Raw genomic sequence first — 14,579 nt, forward strand, 5'->3', positions numbered from 1 at the left:
CAGCTGACTTCCTGCCCTTTGGGCAGGGGGCTGGACTCGATGATCTCCCGAGGTCCCTTCCAGCCCTGATGTCTATGAAATCTATGAAACAGTGCCACTAAACCCTAACTGCCAAATATCTGGACCCACAGGGAACTGTCCAGGGCTGGATGACATGGCTCCATTGACCAGATCTGGCTCACAGGTTAGGGATTGAGCACCTCTGCTTATAAGGTAGCATGTGCTGGACATGTGGCTTCTACAACACAGTCTATTTCTAGAGGAATGAAAAACCAAGTGAACTTTGAATAGAAAATTCATATTTGTTTAAAAACGTCAAAGTTTTACAAAATAAACATGAAAGTGTATGTCTACACTGAACATGGCAGTTATGCACAAGGATACCCACACTAGCTGAAGTAAGAGAAGCACTCTAGCCACAGCTGGATGGACTACAGTGTAGGCTAAATACACCTGCCAAGAAAGGTAAATTAGACCATGCTGATCATGGCTAAACTACTTCTGGTATCTGACCTACTTTGTTTAAAGTTAGTTTGAGCATCCGACACTGCAACAGACTGTGCTATGGGCACAGTTAAAATACCCTGCTAATTATATCTTCCAGCTGACAACTTTGTACAGCAGGGGTGGGCAAAATGGTGGATCTGGGCAGCAGCTAACTCCATTTCCCAGCAACCCCTTCCCGCATGGCTGGGGCCAGTCTCCATGGAAACCCCAGCCACAGCTGTGCTGTGATAGCACAAGGCTGGGGTTGTCATGGAGACCAACCCTAGCTGCACTGGCAGGGCAGGGCAGGGCATGGGAGTCCTGGGGTCTTGTGGTGGGGGCAGTTTGGTCCGAGGTCAGGGCAGAGCCACGATCTGCAGCCTGCACGCTTGAGGCAAGGAGGCGCAGGCAGCGCATTGCAACTCTGCCCCAGCTTGGGACCACTCTGTCACTGCTGCAAGAAGCCAGGGCAGAGCTGTGATTTGCAGCCTACATGCTCCAGACAGGGAGGTGCAGGCAGTGGATCGTGGCTCTGCCCTAGCTCCTTGCAACAGTGACAGTGTGGTCCTCAGTTGGGGCAGAGCCACGATCTGCTGCCTGCATGCCTCTTCCCTGAACTTGCAGGTTGCAGATCATGGGAAGGGGTTGCTGGGACCAAGCTGCCCCTACTACAAAATCCCAGGGCTCTGGAGCAGCCCCCTGCCTTGCCCTGTCCTGCCATGAGCCTTGCTAGCACAGCTGGGGCTGGTTTCCATGGCAACCTTAGTCTTGTGCTATCACAGTGCTGCTGTGGCTGGGCTCTCCATGGAGACTGGCCCCAGCCATGCAGGCAGGAGCTGCTGGGAAATGGAGTCCACTGCAGGGCAGATTTGGCTGACGGGCTGGACTTTGCCCACCCCTGCTGTCTAGCATACTTGGTAAGCAAACAATCCTGTCATCAGCTGACTGCAACACATTTGTGAGAGAATCCCTCATTCACTAGATTAGAGAAAATACTTGGAACATTTTAGTTACTATGCAACTGGCATATAACCCAACCCCCATTTCTACCAGCACTTACGTGTCACCCAGATATGATCCAACTGAGCAGACTTATCATCTTGTTTTGAATTTATTGATTTTATGGCCAAAACTAATTTCTTTCTGTGCAGAGGATGCTTTATTCCTAGTTCCTGTAACAACAACAGTAATAAGTAATTTGTCTCGTATATGGTAATTTCCGTCTCAGTACCAATACAGAGAAACACTGATTTTAAGTTTTACTACAAGAGACTAAACACTATTTTGCATTAGCTATTGTATTTTGAGCTGGATTTTGAAGGTGAGCAATGGTACAAAATTAACCGTTCACATCTGACTGACAGAAGCAAGTCTAGATTGCTTACCTTTTCCATGTCCTGAGGTGTTGCTGTTAAAAGTGTGTGGCCAGAGCTCACCCATTGCCGGGCAAAAATAACATATTGACCAAGACCAAAGTCCTCAAGCCAGTTGCAAACCCTTTCAGTACTCCATTGGGCAAAGGGTGCATTGGTGTCACTGAAAAGCACAAGTTTACTATGAAAAATCAGGCTACTGTGAAAAGTACTGTAAAAGAAATCTTTAGCTTGATATGTAATAGGGATGGTGTTGTAGTTGTTAAGGTTCAGGGATATGAGAGAGATTTAAAAATCACTGACTTACTGGTAACATTGATTTTATGGCTTGTTATAACTTACCTCTCACCCATCCCTGTTAATTTTTCTTTATATCACAAGTGATCAAATATCAGAATATCTTGGTGCAGAGTAACTCACTTCCCTTTCAAATGGTCAAATCCATTAATATATTTGGGTTAAAATAAAGCAATTTTTCCAACCTACATGTAGCATGGAATGTGACTATTACTTTCTCAGACCTGATGATGGGCAACTGAAACCTGGAAGCTTGTCTTCAAGTTTTCCAAACTTTAGTAGTCGATCTACTAAAACATATTGCCTCAACTTACAAATCTCATTTCAATGGCTAGGAGTGGCTTTCAATAACTCCATCTGTTGAGCAGTCTGTGGTCCTTTCTTTCAGACTTGGATCTGGCCACCATCATTCATGACTTGACAGTAAATTACTGCAATGTGCTCTACATGGGGCTGCTCTTGAAGACAGTCCAGAAGCTGCGGCTGGTGCAGAATGAGTTGGCCCACCTTTCGATAGGAGCGGGCATTCAGGAGCACATAAATCCAGTGCTCCGGCATCTTTACTGGCCCCTAATAGCATTTTTAGTGCAATTCAAGGTGCTGGTTTTGACTTATAAGGTCCTAAATGACTTGGACCCTATGTACCTAATGGACACCTTCTCCTTCATGTTCCATAGCGAACCCTAAGGTCAGCCAAGAACAACCTCCTTAAGCACCAATGTGCCAAGTTTGCATGCCAAAAACATGTGGTATGTCATTCTTGGCAGTCACTCTGGAATTCCTTCCTGTGAGGCCCACCAGAGCCCAGGCTTGGACATCTTCTGGAAGCACTGTAGGATCTTTCTATTTAGACAGGCATCTAGGAGGCAAGGCTAAACTGGGATGTTTGTGTGTGGGGGGTGGGGAAGGGAGCACGAGGGGCTGCTCTACAGTTTTAAATTAATACTCTATTGTCTTTTATAAGTGTAATATTCTACTGACTTTTAGAAGGGTTTGCTATACAAGGGCATTTATAGCCTCCCAGACCTTTCAATCAGTAATTCCATTATTCCATGCAACTGGAGGGAGGAGTAGAGGCAAGCTCCTTCACCACTTTTGGGGAAGGAAAAGGGAATCTTCTGGAAAAGAAACATACCTCAGCTACAGTGCAAGCTTACTTGTAGTTAAGCATGCTGAGCAAAATAGGCTGCATTTTCCCACGTGCAACACACACCTGTGTTTGAAAGACAGAATGAAGTAAAAAAAGGTTTTTTGTTTGTTTTTTTTAGACTTATGGCTGACCAGAGCAGGGATGTAGCTTAAGTTTCAGATGAATCGCCCTCCACTTCCTGCTTAATGAAAACTGAGACCCTAACTGCTACTGAGGACTGGCCTCTCTGGGTAGACCTATGATTCTGAAGAAAAGCTAATCTCCAAGGTTGTGAAATAGGAGTAGAGAGATGAGAAGCAGCTAAAATTGCCCAAAGAAAGGTTAGGTTAACTGATGGAACCGCTAGACTATTAAGAAAGAGAGGCAACTGTTAACACCTCTGGAGTGAAGAACAGTGAATTACTGAGGGAGTCAACTGACTCCTTTAGTTGCTTGAACAGCAACGCAACTGTGGAGCAAAGCAGGATGCTTCTATCCCAGGCACAAAATCAGCTTAATACATGCACCCCAATTTGGTGCGTTTGTGCACGGGGGGAGGCTGATGTTTGGGAAGAGAGGCAAATGTTGTGCACAAGAAAATACAGTACTTCAGAACAGGAGTGTTTCACTGTATCGACAATTTAACAAGACAACATTATACTACAGAATATGCACATCAAGTAAAAAAAAGGCGTTACCTCTTCTGACCCTTTGTTTCTTTTGTTCTTGATAGTCGAGGTCCAGCTGTCGCACGGAGACCACCTCTACGGAACTCGGCCAAGCCCAGATCATCTGCAGGGAAGTTACCCGACTGAGTTCTTCTTATTCTTTTCAGAGAGCAGAACACCAAGGCATCAAATGTTAGAGTGCAACATGCAACATTTTCGTTTCATCCAGAAAATGTCATGACACTATAAGGTGCAATGGTCCTCCAATAATTCCAAAACATAGATGCCAGAGAGAGATAACCTTGCTCCTATATTGACATCATTTTACTTGCTAAATTTTGTATTAAGAAAAAAATGTTATTTAGGTATTAGGTTTATTATTTGATACCATTCAGAAAAGCTACAAGAGGGGTAGGTAATCTTTTCAGGTAATCTTTTTCATTCTGACCCAACCCAGGTCAGAGGCAGGCAGGCTGGCACTGGGGCCCCCGAGTACTGCCAGTGCTTCTTCCTGCAACAGCCTTGGGGGAGTTCCCACAACCAATATTTCTCGCTGTGGCAGCATGGGGAGAGTGCTCACAGCCAAAGTCCTCTGCTGCTGAATGCTGACAAAGGTCCACATCCATGGGCTGGATCTGGCTCACAGGCCATAAGACCCCTGATGTAAAAGGTTGAGAATAAGACTTTTATACCAAACAGAAAGCCAAGAGATGTGTAAGTTATGCTGCTCAGTTCTGAGACTGTACCCTGATATCTCAACCATGACTATTACATTATTTGTGACTTAAAGTAGACAAATACCTATGATGGCCCAGGGTCAAGTCCAAACTTTTATTTGCAGAAGTAGAAGACTTGTGACAAAGATAAAAAACAATTATTTTTGGCCTCTTTATTAACATGCTTTACAGGAAGAAGTCAGAGGACTTCTGAATTTCTTGTTATAGCATTTTGGCTCTTGTATTAGTACTGTAATTTATTTTCTGTCTGTAAGTGTGTGAAAACATCTGAGTTACATGAACACAGGAGGTTTGAGAAATGAACATTGATATAGAATGTACAAGATCTTACTTTCCCCAGATTTTCTTGATGCCTTTTGGACTCCTTTTACAGTCTGGAGATAACGAAGACTGTGGACCTGTGTCTGTTCCAGAACAGAGGGGCGAAAGATCGTCTGAAGCTATTGTACCATCTTCATTCTCTGTTTCTCCTGAGGTTAAAACAATTACATGGGATACTCTTGAGATAATACAATAAAAACACAAGATAGCTTCAGAATAATTATCTGGAAGGCAATAATTGACAAATACTAAAGCTGAGTTAGCTTTAAAAGTGGACTCATGCTAAACAAATGCGACTGTGCAGAAGGTAAGAATACATGTTAGCCATACAACCAGAGACAGACTGTCAAAGTGGGATGCCCAAGAAATACTGAGTAAAAACTGAATGGAATCCCAAAGAGCTTCACCTCTAAAAGCTATCTTTGAACTAATTCAAAGAATCTTAGTTCTTAAAATACAGTGAAAAGGCTAAAGACTACCCTCAATTATATCAGTATGTTCACATTATTTAACTGGAGTAGAACTTAACATGTCTTTGGAAAAACCAAACTTGTACAGCATCAATTCCACTGATTTGTACAGAAACAACTAGGGTACTGACTTCTGTCATACACTAAACAATATTAGACATAAGACATGGCTGCCTTGTGGCAGATGGCCAAGTGAGATATCTAGGATGTCAGAACGGGGTGAGGGCCATATTGTGGCTCCATATTGCTTTACCATATTTAGTAGGACTATGCAAATTTTTGGTCGCTGATTTGATTCAGAGGAGATTCGGCCTGATTTGGTGGCCAAATCTCTGCATCCAATCTGAAGACAAATAAAAGGTCCGAATCAATCCGAAGCTTCCGAATCAAAGATTCACTGGAACCATCTCTAATTCTCTCCAATTATAATAATGTTATTCCAGGTGACACTAGTGTGTGAAGATGAGATGAAATAATGGAACAATGCCAGTCAAAATTTTGCCTGTTATAACTATGAAATCTTGATTTGTCAAACACCATAAGAAACCATGACATACCACAGAAAAGCTGCATAATAGAGAATCCTTGTAGATTAGTGAAACCAGGAGATACTAGACTGCATACTAAATACTAAACTTATTTATAATTCTCCTTGCCCTTGATCCTTGAAATACAACAACAAAAGAACAGAGTAAACCAGGACCGATATTTGTTGCAGTTAACCCTTGTAATTCTTCTCTAGATCCTTCCTAGATAGGGAAGTGATTGAGCAACTTGTGTAGATACTGGGACTAATCCCTACTTGGGAGTGTGTTTCTATGTACAGTTAATGCTTACTTAGATGTATTTCTCAAATCACTTTGGTAAGACTCTCAAACTTGTACTGCTACTTGCACTCAGACATTCACTTGCACTTCTGAACTAAGGACACAATTCCCCTCTGAGATTTACACTGTGGATTTTGAATGAGAGATTCCACTCCCTTTGGATGGACGTCACAGTGGAATCAGTGAGAGCTCAAGCACAGGAAAGCAATTTTTTATTATAAGCTCCAGGGGGAAGGGAGCTAATTACTGCTGTATATTTGTACAGTGACATCCTTGTACAGACAGTTTCTTCTGGGAGAATTGCTACTCTCCCAGGAGACACCATGAGCATATAGGCTTTGTCACTTAGAGTAAAAATGGCCGCTCCAGGAGAAAAATAACCTGGCAGCAACCAGGGTTAAATCATTCCTTGCACAACTTTTCCTGGGGGAATGAATGCCTGTACATGTTGTAGCTTCTCTCAAAAGAGAACAACATCCTTCATCATCTACCCTCCCCTCCCAGGGAGACAATGCTTCACTCGCTGGATTCTGCTGCCCCAGCAGAGAGCAGGACATGTCCTATGCCCCTTTCACAAATCTCCACATTGTATTGCACGGAAACAGGATGACCATGGGCAGTCAGGGTCAGCCAATCAGGGCTGCTCTATGCACTTTGGTCACAGGCAGAGTAAGGGAGCTTGCAGAACATGCTGAGATGTATGCATATGACTTCTCTCCCTTTCCCTGTGGCTGCAAAGTGTCAGCACTTCAAGCTCTCTATTCTTCAGGTCCTCAGTATTCAAATGTCTGTATATGCAGCTCTTGCTAAGTTTCTGTACAAGGAGAGCAAACTGAGAGAATTCTCCCAGTTTATTTTAATGAGAGTATGCAGCTACAGTGGGGTTCTGAACCATGGGGCTGTCACAAGAACAGGTGATGAAACAAAACAATTAAGGGCAAATTTATTTTACAACCTTTGTTTCAGGGATTTATTAGCAATTTTTGTTCTATTAAAATAGGATTTTTCAAAAGCTGTCATCACTGGTCTAATGCACCTCTCTTAAATTTAATGGGAACCTTACTTTTGCAATGGAAGCTTAATGAGGGCAATGTTGAAAAGTTTTGAAAAATCACATGTTAAAGTTTGGAAGGAAAACCATCTTTTGTTTTAGGATGACATCCAGCTAATTTGATTGGGATGCCCCAGCTGCAAGTAATATTTTTAAATAGTAATAAAAAGAGAGAAAGCAAAGAAATTAAATTCACAGTGAGGATATAGTTGTATCTTGACTGGATACAATACCTAATACTGGTGCACTGACACTCCTGATGCGATCTTCAGTCATTCCAAAAAGCAGAAAGCCAGATGAAGAAGCAAAGATGATGGAAAATACCAGCAAAATAAAGTTATAGAAAAGCAAAGGAATGAACAAAGCATCAAAGACAGAAAAATGATAGGAAGCAAAGTTACACTACAAATACAGCTGGATCAGCTTTAAAACTGGCACATGGGGAACCCAGAAAAGCTCTAAGCAAGTTGTCTATATGAAAATAGATAATGAGGACCTTTTTTATTAATATATATTTACATCTTTCCAGTTAATTTTAACATGATGACAATCACGTAGAGCTCCAGATTTAAAAACAAAAATTCAAAAGGAACAAACTCCAAATCTATATGGAATTTTTTTTTAAATGGGGAAATGAAAGATGCAAAACAAACAAAAAGACCAAAAGCAACTACACAATAACTATTTATTTAAAGAAATAAGCCTTGACCAATGAACATGCAGCTAACCCCTGCTAACTGTTTTGCTGACTGGGAATAATTGAAAAAAAAAAAAAAAAAAAAGGGAGCAGGTTATAATTATTTTAATAATTTTAGAGGATACCTGAAACATTTTAACACAAATTTTTACTCTTTCAATGCAGTACATTTATGGGGTCATGACCTTTTAGAAACACAACAACAATCTTCCTAAAATTACTAATTCTAGTACCACCATCCTTCAGGTATGAGCAAAACTAATATAGACCTCAAAGTACAGTGCAGAGACTCACGGAAACATGTACATGCAATCTGAGGGACACCTTTTTGTATTCAAACTAAAATTTTACATCTGAAATGCTTCCTCTTAGTTCTGGCAGCTTTGTGCAATAATGCACTAATGCATATTAACTAGGGTTGTTTAAAAATGTGAGAATCATGTCACATTACTGAATTTTTTTCATGGGAATTCTGAAAGGTGTCTTGCTCCACTGTGAGGATAATAATATTTTTTCAAATGATGGAACAGGGACTTAACTGATTAAAGATAGGATTTTCAAAGGAACAGAGGACCATGAGGCACTTAACTTACCTTGCCTTAAAACCCTCTCTGAATGCCAGCGGACATGGCTGCATGAGATAGCCAAATAATATTGTGCAGCAGCATGCTCCAAACAGTGGTAATATACTACTGCACAGTACTATTAGGCTACGGCACAGTAGCATCACTAAAATGGTGTTCACTGGTGCTACTGAGCCATAACTCTGGTTATGGTATATTTATTTAGTACTTGATTATACAAGTACTAAATAAATGCACAATAGCCACTGCACAGCGGTGTCTCATGTAGACATGCCCACCACATGCTTACTGTGGTACTTTAATACACAAAGTGCATTGCTAAGAAAACAAACAACTTGAAAGGAAATGAAATCATAATTTATGTCAGCTTTTAAATCTCCTGGGTCTTTTCTGCCTCTACAAAATAATTTTTTCTTATAGATATCCATGAGTTATACTGATAATGGTACAGATGATCAAGAGCTTTCCCTGAAGCAAGCTGTTCCATTTCCATTGACTAGACCAGTGGTTTTCAACCTTTTTAGCTTCAAGGCATCCCTCTGTAAATTCTTCTGAATTTTGTGGGTGCCCAGTAGAGAATCTATGAGCTATATTTGATCTTAGCCCGCAAAAGACCAAGAAGATCTACTCTCAAAAAAGATTGGAGAGATGCCTTGAGGCTAAAAGGGTTAAGAACTGGTGCCACAATGATTATACACAATTATTCCATCTCCCTTCTCAGGGAAGTCTGAATACTTACTCAGGCTCATTGTGCTGCTGTCGTCATTATCATTCATTCCAAATACATTTGGGGAAGTGGATGTATTGTAAACTCCATGATCTCCATTAGGTGTGGGTCGAAGCAGCTTCCCAGGTAAGGTCTGATATTTGCTACTTTTCACGTGTGGCTTATTCTGGGTTGTTTTTATAAAGAAAAAGAAAAGCTATAATATTTGGAATATGTACACTATATTAATTTAAGGGATAGTTAAAAATATTTGGAATTCACAAAAAGTGTTCAAAATCTGAATCTGTGTTCCTGTCTACCTTCTAAAGTTAAAACAGAAAAGCAATTTTTCCTTCTAGCTGAACCAACGCTTGCATCTTGTATAAGGAATAGAATCTCCCCTGCCCAAAGATAGACCAGGTCAGTAAGTAGACACAATGTTAATATGTTAAATACTGTTCAGCATATTGTGCTTGTTTCATCATTAGCACTTTCTTCTCTACCCTTCTTTCATCCTTCCCCAGGGCGGTTTCAATATGTGAAAGTTTCGCCCCACTGATGTCTTGGCAGAACCTCACTGACAGTAGCGGGGCCAAAAATTCCACTCACTAATTTGTATTTGCCTGAGCCCTGCTCCTTTTTTTCAGTTAGTTTTTCTAATGCTATCTCCCATTCTCCCCATTTCTTGCCTTTGCTCCCTCTCCACACACAAATAATGTGATTCCCAGAAACGTTTGGTTTCTCAGGCACCTGGCACACAAACATCAGGGATTAGATCTCATATGTGCCTTTTGTACTTGTCAGTGTAGGAGCAGCCAAGGATCATGATCCCAGAGCCAGGGCCAAAACTTAGCTGATTGTAGCACCCTTGTTATTTATGCAGGACTGCACTGGGGCAGGGATGAGACCCTGGAATTAACACATTAATTGCTACAAAAAAGTAATGTGTATTGGGGCTCTGTGTGGTGGTACTAATAAAAATATGTTTTTTTATAAAACTATAGCTAAATAACTACATGCAGTTAAATTAATTTCCCTATCTGTTTAATATACCTTACATGAACCTATAGGAAATATTTTTTCTCACTACTAATAGTTTTACTATAACTTTTAGAGGGAAACATAGGAACAAAACTATACTTTAGATCTAGTCTGTTTAGAATGACTGTTTAAAATACACTAACTATTCTACAGAGCTTTTGCTTCTTTCATACTAAACTAGAAACCAGCCTAGAATTGCCCTCAGCCACAAGTGCTTATTACTGCACATATCATCATTCAAGTCGATGGGACACTAAAGGTGGCAGAATTTACGCCTGGTAGTTCACAGGATAAGTCTCCCAAAGGCTCAACATTCAATGTATTTGTCTGAAAGGAAGCACTTATATTTTAGTTATACATGCTATCCTAAGCATAGAAATAACTTGCATTTCCCTAAAGTAAATGATCATCTAGTTTGCTAGCCCAAACTTTTTAAATGTGCATAATGGGTACATTAAAAAAAACCCTACAGATGCACTTTCAAAAAGCTGCCTTTGTGATATGAATCTGGTAGTTTTGAGTCTAATGAGACTACTTTCAATCTGAAGTATATGCTTCCCAGGTGTATTTGCTGCTGTCAGCTTTGAATTATTATCCTAGTGGGGGCTAAACCTGATTAGAATGTGTATATCCCTTCTTGATCAGGGTTTAATTCAAATGAAAGGATGAGAGGCCACCACACTGGACATGGCCATGTACTTCACAGAAGTTGAGTAAATAGGCTCTTTGGAGAAATTTTATCTTAGCATTATCTGAAATAATGGTAACAAGGAAAGGTACGTTTGGGAAGAAGGAAAGAAAGACATTTATTCCACAGAAATCTACCATGTAACCCTTATTCAGAAACCCTACATTTACCTGTGCAGTTTGCAGTTTCAACTGCAACTATTGCTAGTAAAAACACATGGGAAATGCAGAGGTGTACTACACTGCTAACTTGTAATCTACTTTACAAAATTAGTATGGTTAATATGTAAAAGCTTTACATAATAATCAATATTTGGTTTTTTTTTGGGGGGGGGGGGGGTTAATGCCTCCACTTCTTTGATGAACCAGTGAGGGTAAGAAATATAAACTCCTGATTCATGTAATATTTTTTACAGTCAGATTCAATTCACATTGAAATGAATAAGATTTTTTACTGTAGCCTGCAATCACAGGAGCTGGATCAGACTTGTGTACAGCAGGATTGAACATATACTAGACAGCAAGGTCTTAACGGGTTTCCTGTTTTCATATGACTTTATGACAATAGTCTCTTCTGGTTTTAATCTAGTTCACATAACAAAATCCAGAGAACCTTACTTAACTTCTGAATCAAATCAAAAACTGTAGTTTAAATTATAGGAAGAGGACACCCATTCTTGATCCAAAAATTTCATATGGTATAGAATCCACTGCATCCCTTAGCAAATTGATCCAGCGGATAATTAGTATAATTTTTTTAACATTTACTCTTAAAAATTCTTTCTTGTATCTGCTTAATTTTACCTTCCAACTATTGAATCTTTCTAAGTTTTTTTCTGTTAAATACCTGATTTCTCCCCCCCTGCTTACTTAAAAAATATATATTTTAACAATACAAAATATTAAAGAAAAACTAGATGTGAAGTGAAAAAAGAGCCAAACCAAATCACAATTATAGCGGGTAAATATTAAAGGAGTTAAGATACAGTTAATATACCTCTTGTTCTACAACAGGGTCTACTGGCTTGCCGTCTACATACTATGGAGTTGCAGGGAAGGTAATTTCAAAGTTTTGATGGAAAAAAGTAACAGACAATTGTTAGTATACACATATAAAAAACACAAAACAACAGTTTTAGTCTGATGTCTAGGGTAGTAATGCTGCTTATAGAGATTGATATTAAAAGGTCTATTTTCTCCTCAGATATTAAAAATGATAAATATTCAAAATCAAATGTTTCAAGTCCAACCATTTTACAAAACAGAGATCCCATCTAGATTTTATTAAGGCCAGTCAATTTTTTTTGCCTTACAATTCAGCAAGAGTGGAATCAGGCCTATAGAATAGGAATCACCTCAACCAAAAATTGTTGTTGCCTGATTAAGAGTGGGATATCTTTTTGAGAACCCACAGCAACTTCATATTTTATAGCAGCAGCAGCTAGAAAGGGAAGAACTTTTTAGCCAATTGCAGCTGTGGAAAAAACTTGAGTAGAAATGTAATTATAGAAATGGTAACCTAAGTCAGATTGACTAGACTAATTTTTATTTAAAAAAAAGAAATGCCATGTGATATTTAATTCCTGCAAATAATCAGTATCACTGTCTTATGTTTCATGCAAAATATTGTAGCTCCAAGTAAGACAGGACCCTCAGCATTAGCTCATTGGACTCAAGGAGAGAATACCAAAAAATAAAGGCCTTGATTCAGTAACGCGGGGAAGCATAGTCTTAAACCATATTAACAAGTGATAAATACTGAGCAAACCACTTATACAAATACTTAGGGTGTATCTACATGTCACACTATGGTGATGTAGTGATTACATGAGTCTACATACGACTGGCAGCTACTTCACTGTAGTAGCGTGCTCCCCTGTTTTAGCATGCTGCTATGCTGAAGTAGCAGCTAAAACTAATTGTGTGCCATGCGCACGGTACAGTATGGGTGGTTAGTGCACCTTGCTTTAGTACTTCCAAAAGGTACAGTAACTTGGTTTAGTAACAACGTCACCATAGGGCGCTGTGTAGACATGCCCTTAGACCCCACAGACTTCACTGGGATTGTTCACGTGCTTCATCTTAAGTAGTTGTATAAATGGTTTGCTGAACTGGAGTTTAAACTAACTTATTTGCAGCTTTCTGTATGTAGCTTCTCTTCAAACTACATGCCTTTTTTCTGAGACCTGGCAACCCACACCCCAGACTGATGGATCAATTTTTACCCATGAATAATGTCTAGTTTTTTAACATGAATAGGGTATGGAGGAGAACATCTAGGGGAAAATAGACCTTTAACATTCTACAAGGAACTAAAAATGTTAGTCCTTGATTCATTTGCCATTTGTATCACTGCAATAAAATGTGTGCAAAATGAATTTCAAACATTTTAATTTGTTACAGTCATACTAAAACTCAAAAGAGAACAGAAAAGATTTTAAGAAAATTTGAAGAAACTTGGGAATTGACCATATTATTGTAGATATGGTTACATATTTAAATGGCATTAATGTGCATGGACAACTAGTATTTTACAACTCAGCATATTCTAAAAATCAACAATACTCAGGCAAAATTGAAATAATAGCTCAGAAACCCCCCAAAATGAACCAAATGATTGTATGGAAATAAAGACTTTAACGAGCTGAAAAGGAAGCCAAACTGAAATGTATTTAAGTTTTGGTATTAACAATATTGCTTCCCCTGTTTAAATAAGGTACCAGCAACACCAGCTTCAGTAATGCCATTCATATATATCAGATGTCTAGCATGGGAAGTAATACATACATTTACAAGTAATCACAATCCTGGGCAGAAATAGTTACTTTGCCTCAATATTTAGTAATTTAATTTATTTTAAAATAATTTTAAAGGTAGGTTATCTTACATCTCTGGAATAAAAGTTATTTCATACATAAAAGAAATACATGTTAATTGTGTTCACGATTGTTTCCATTGCTACATCAGAAAAAGCATTATAAATTTTTGGTAAGATAAATCTACAACAGTGAAGAAACGCTGTAGAATTTCATAAAACAGAAACATTAACAGTGATTTAGCAGGAGATGAATGTCCATAAGCTAACAGCATTAGACATTAGATCTGGAGACAATACTGTGAAATATAGGTAAATAAAATATTTTGAGGAAGTACAAGTGCTAATGTGGCCACTCCATAAAAATATTTACTTTTAAAAAGAAAAAAAAAAGTATTACTTATTCAAATAGTAGCCTTGCACCAGTTTTAAAGAACATATGCCCTTAACTTAATCACAGAAAGATTAATTCTCATTCTTATTTACACATTCAATATATTTCACTTCAGTACAGTTTTTGCTTCCTCCATCTTTTGCAATACTCCATCTTTTTTAGCTGCACAGCTTATTTTTAGGATGTTTTGGTGCGGACAAGTCAAATATTTTGTTCACTCTAAGTTTGGACGTGGGGAAAGAAAGATTTTGAATTACAGCGTCACAAGCCTTTTTGTAGATTCAGTATTGGCACTG

General features: G+C 39.1%; 1 protein-coding gene across 5 annotated transcripts in view; it reads right to left on the reverse strand.

The window, feature by feature from the left end:
• Positions 1-14,579, reverse strand: part of PPFIBP2 (PPFIA binding protein 2) — a 154,739-nt gene that overhangs the window by 15,396 nt on the left and 124,764 nt on the right. For 4 of the 5 annotated variants that reach the window (XM_019551483.1, XM_019551482.1, XM_019551485.1 and 1 more), the window contains 6 exons: positions 12,072-12,113; positions 9,380-9,533; positions 5,022-5,160; positions 3,984-4,112; positions 1,872-2,022; positions 1,547-1,658 (listed from right to left, as the gene is read on the reverse strand). In XM_019551483.1, coding sequence (XP_019407028.1) covers positions 1,547-1,658; positions 1,872-2,022; positions 3,984-4,112; positions 5,022-5,160; positions 9,380-9,533; positions 12,072-12,113 — 727 coding nt within the window. The remainder of the gene's footprint in view (positions 1-1,546; positions 1,659-1,871; positions 2,023-3,983; positions 4,113-5,021; positions 5,161-9,379; positions 9,534-12,071; positions 12,114-14,579) is intronic. The other variant, XM_019551484.1, reaches the window with a different exon arrangement.

This window comes from Crocodylus porosus, unplaced genomic scaffold (assembly GCF_001723895.1).
Source record: "Crocodylus porosus isolate Cpor-Errol unplaced genomic scaffold, CroPor_comp1, whole genome shotgun sequence".
NCBI lineage: Eukaryota > Metazoa > Chordata > Crocodylia > Crocodylidae > Crocodylus > Crocodylus porosus.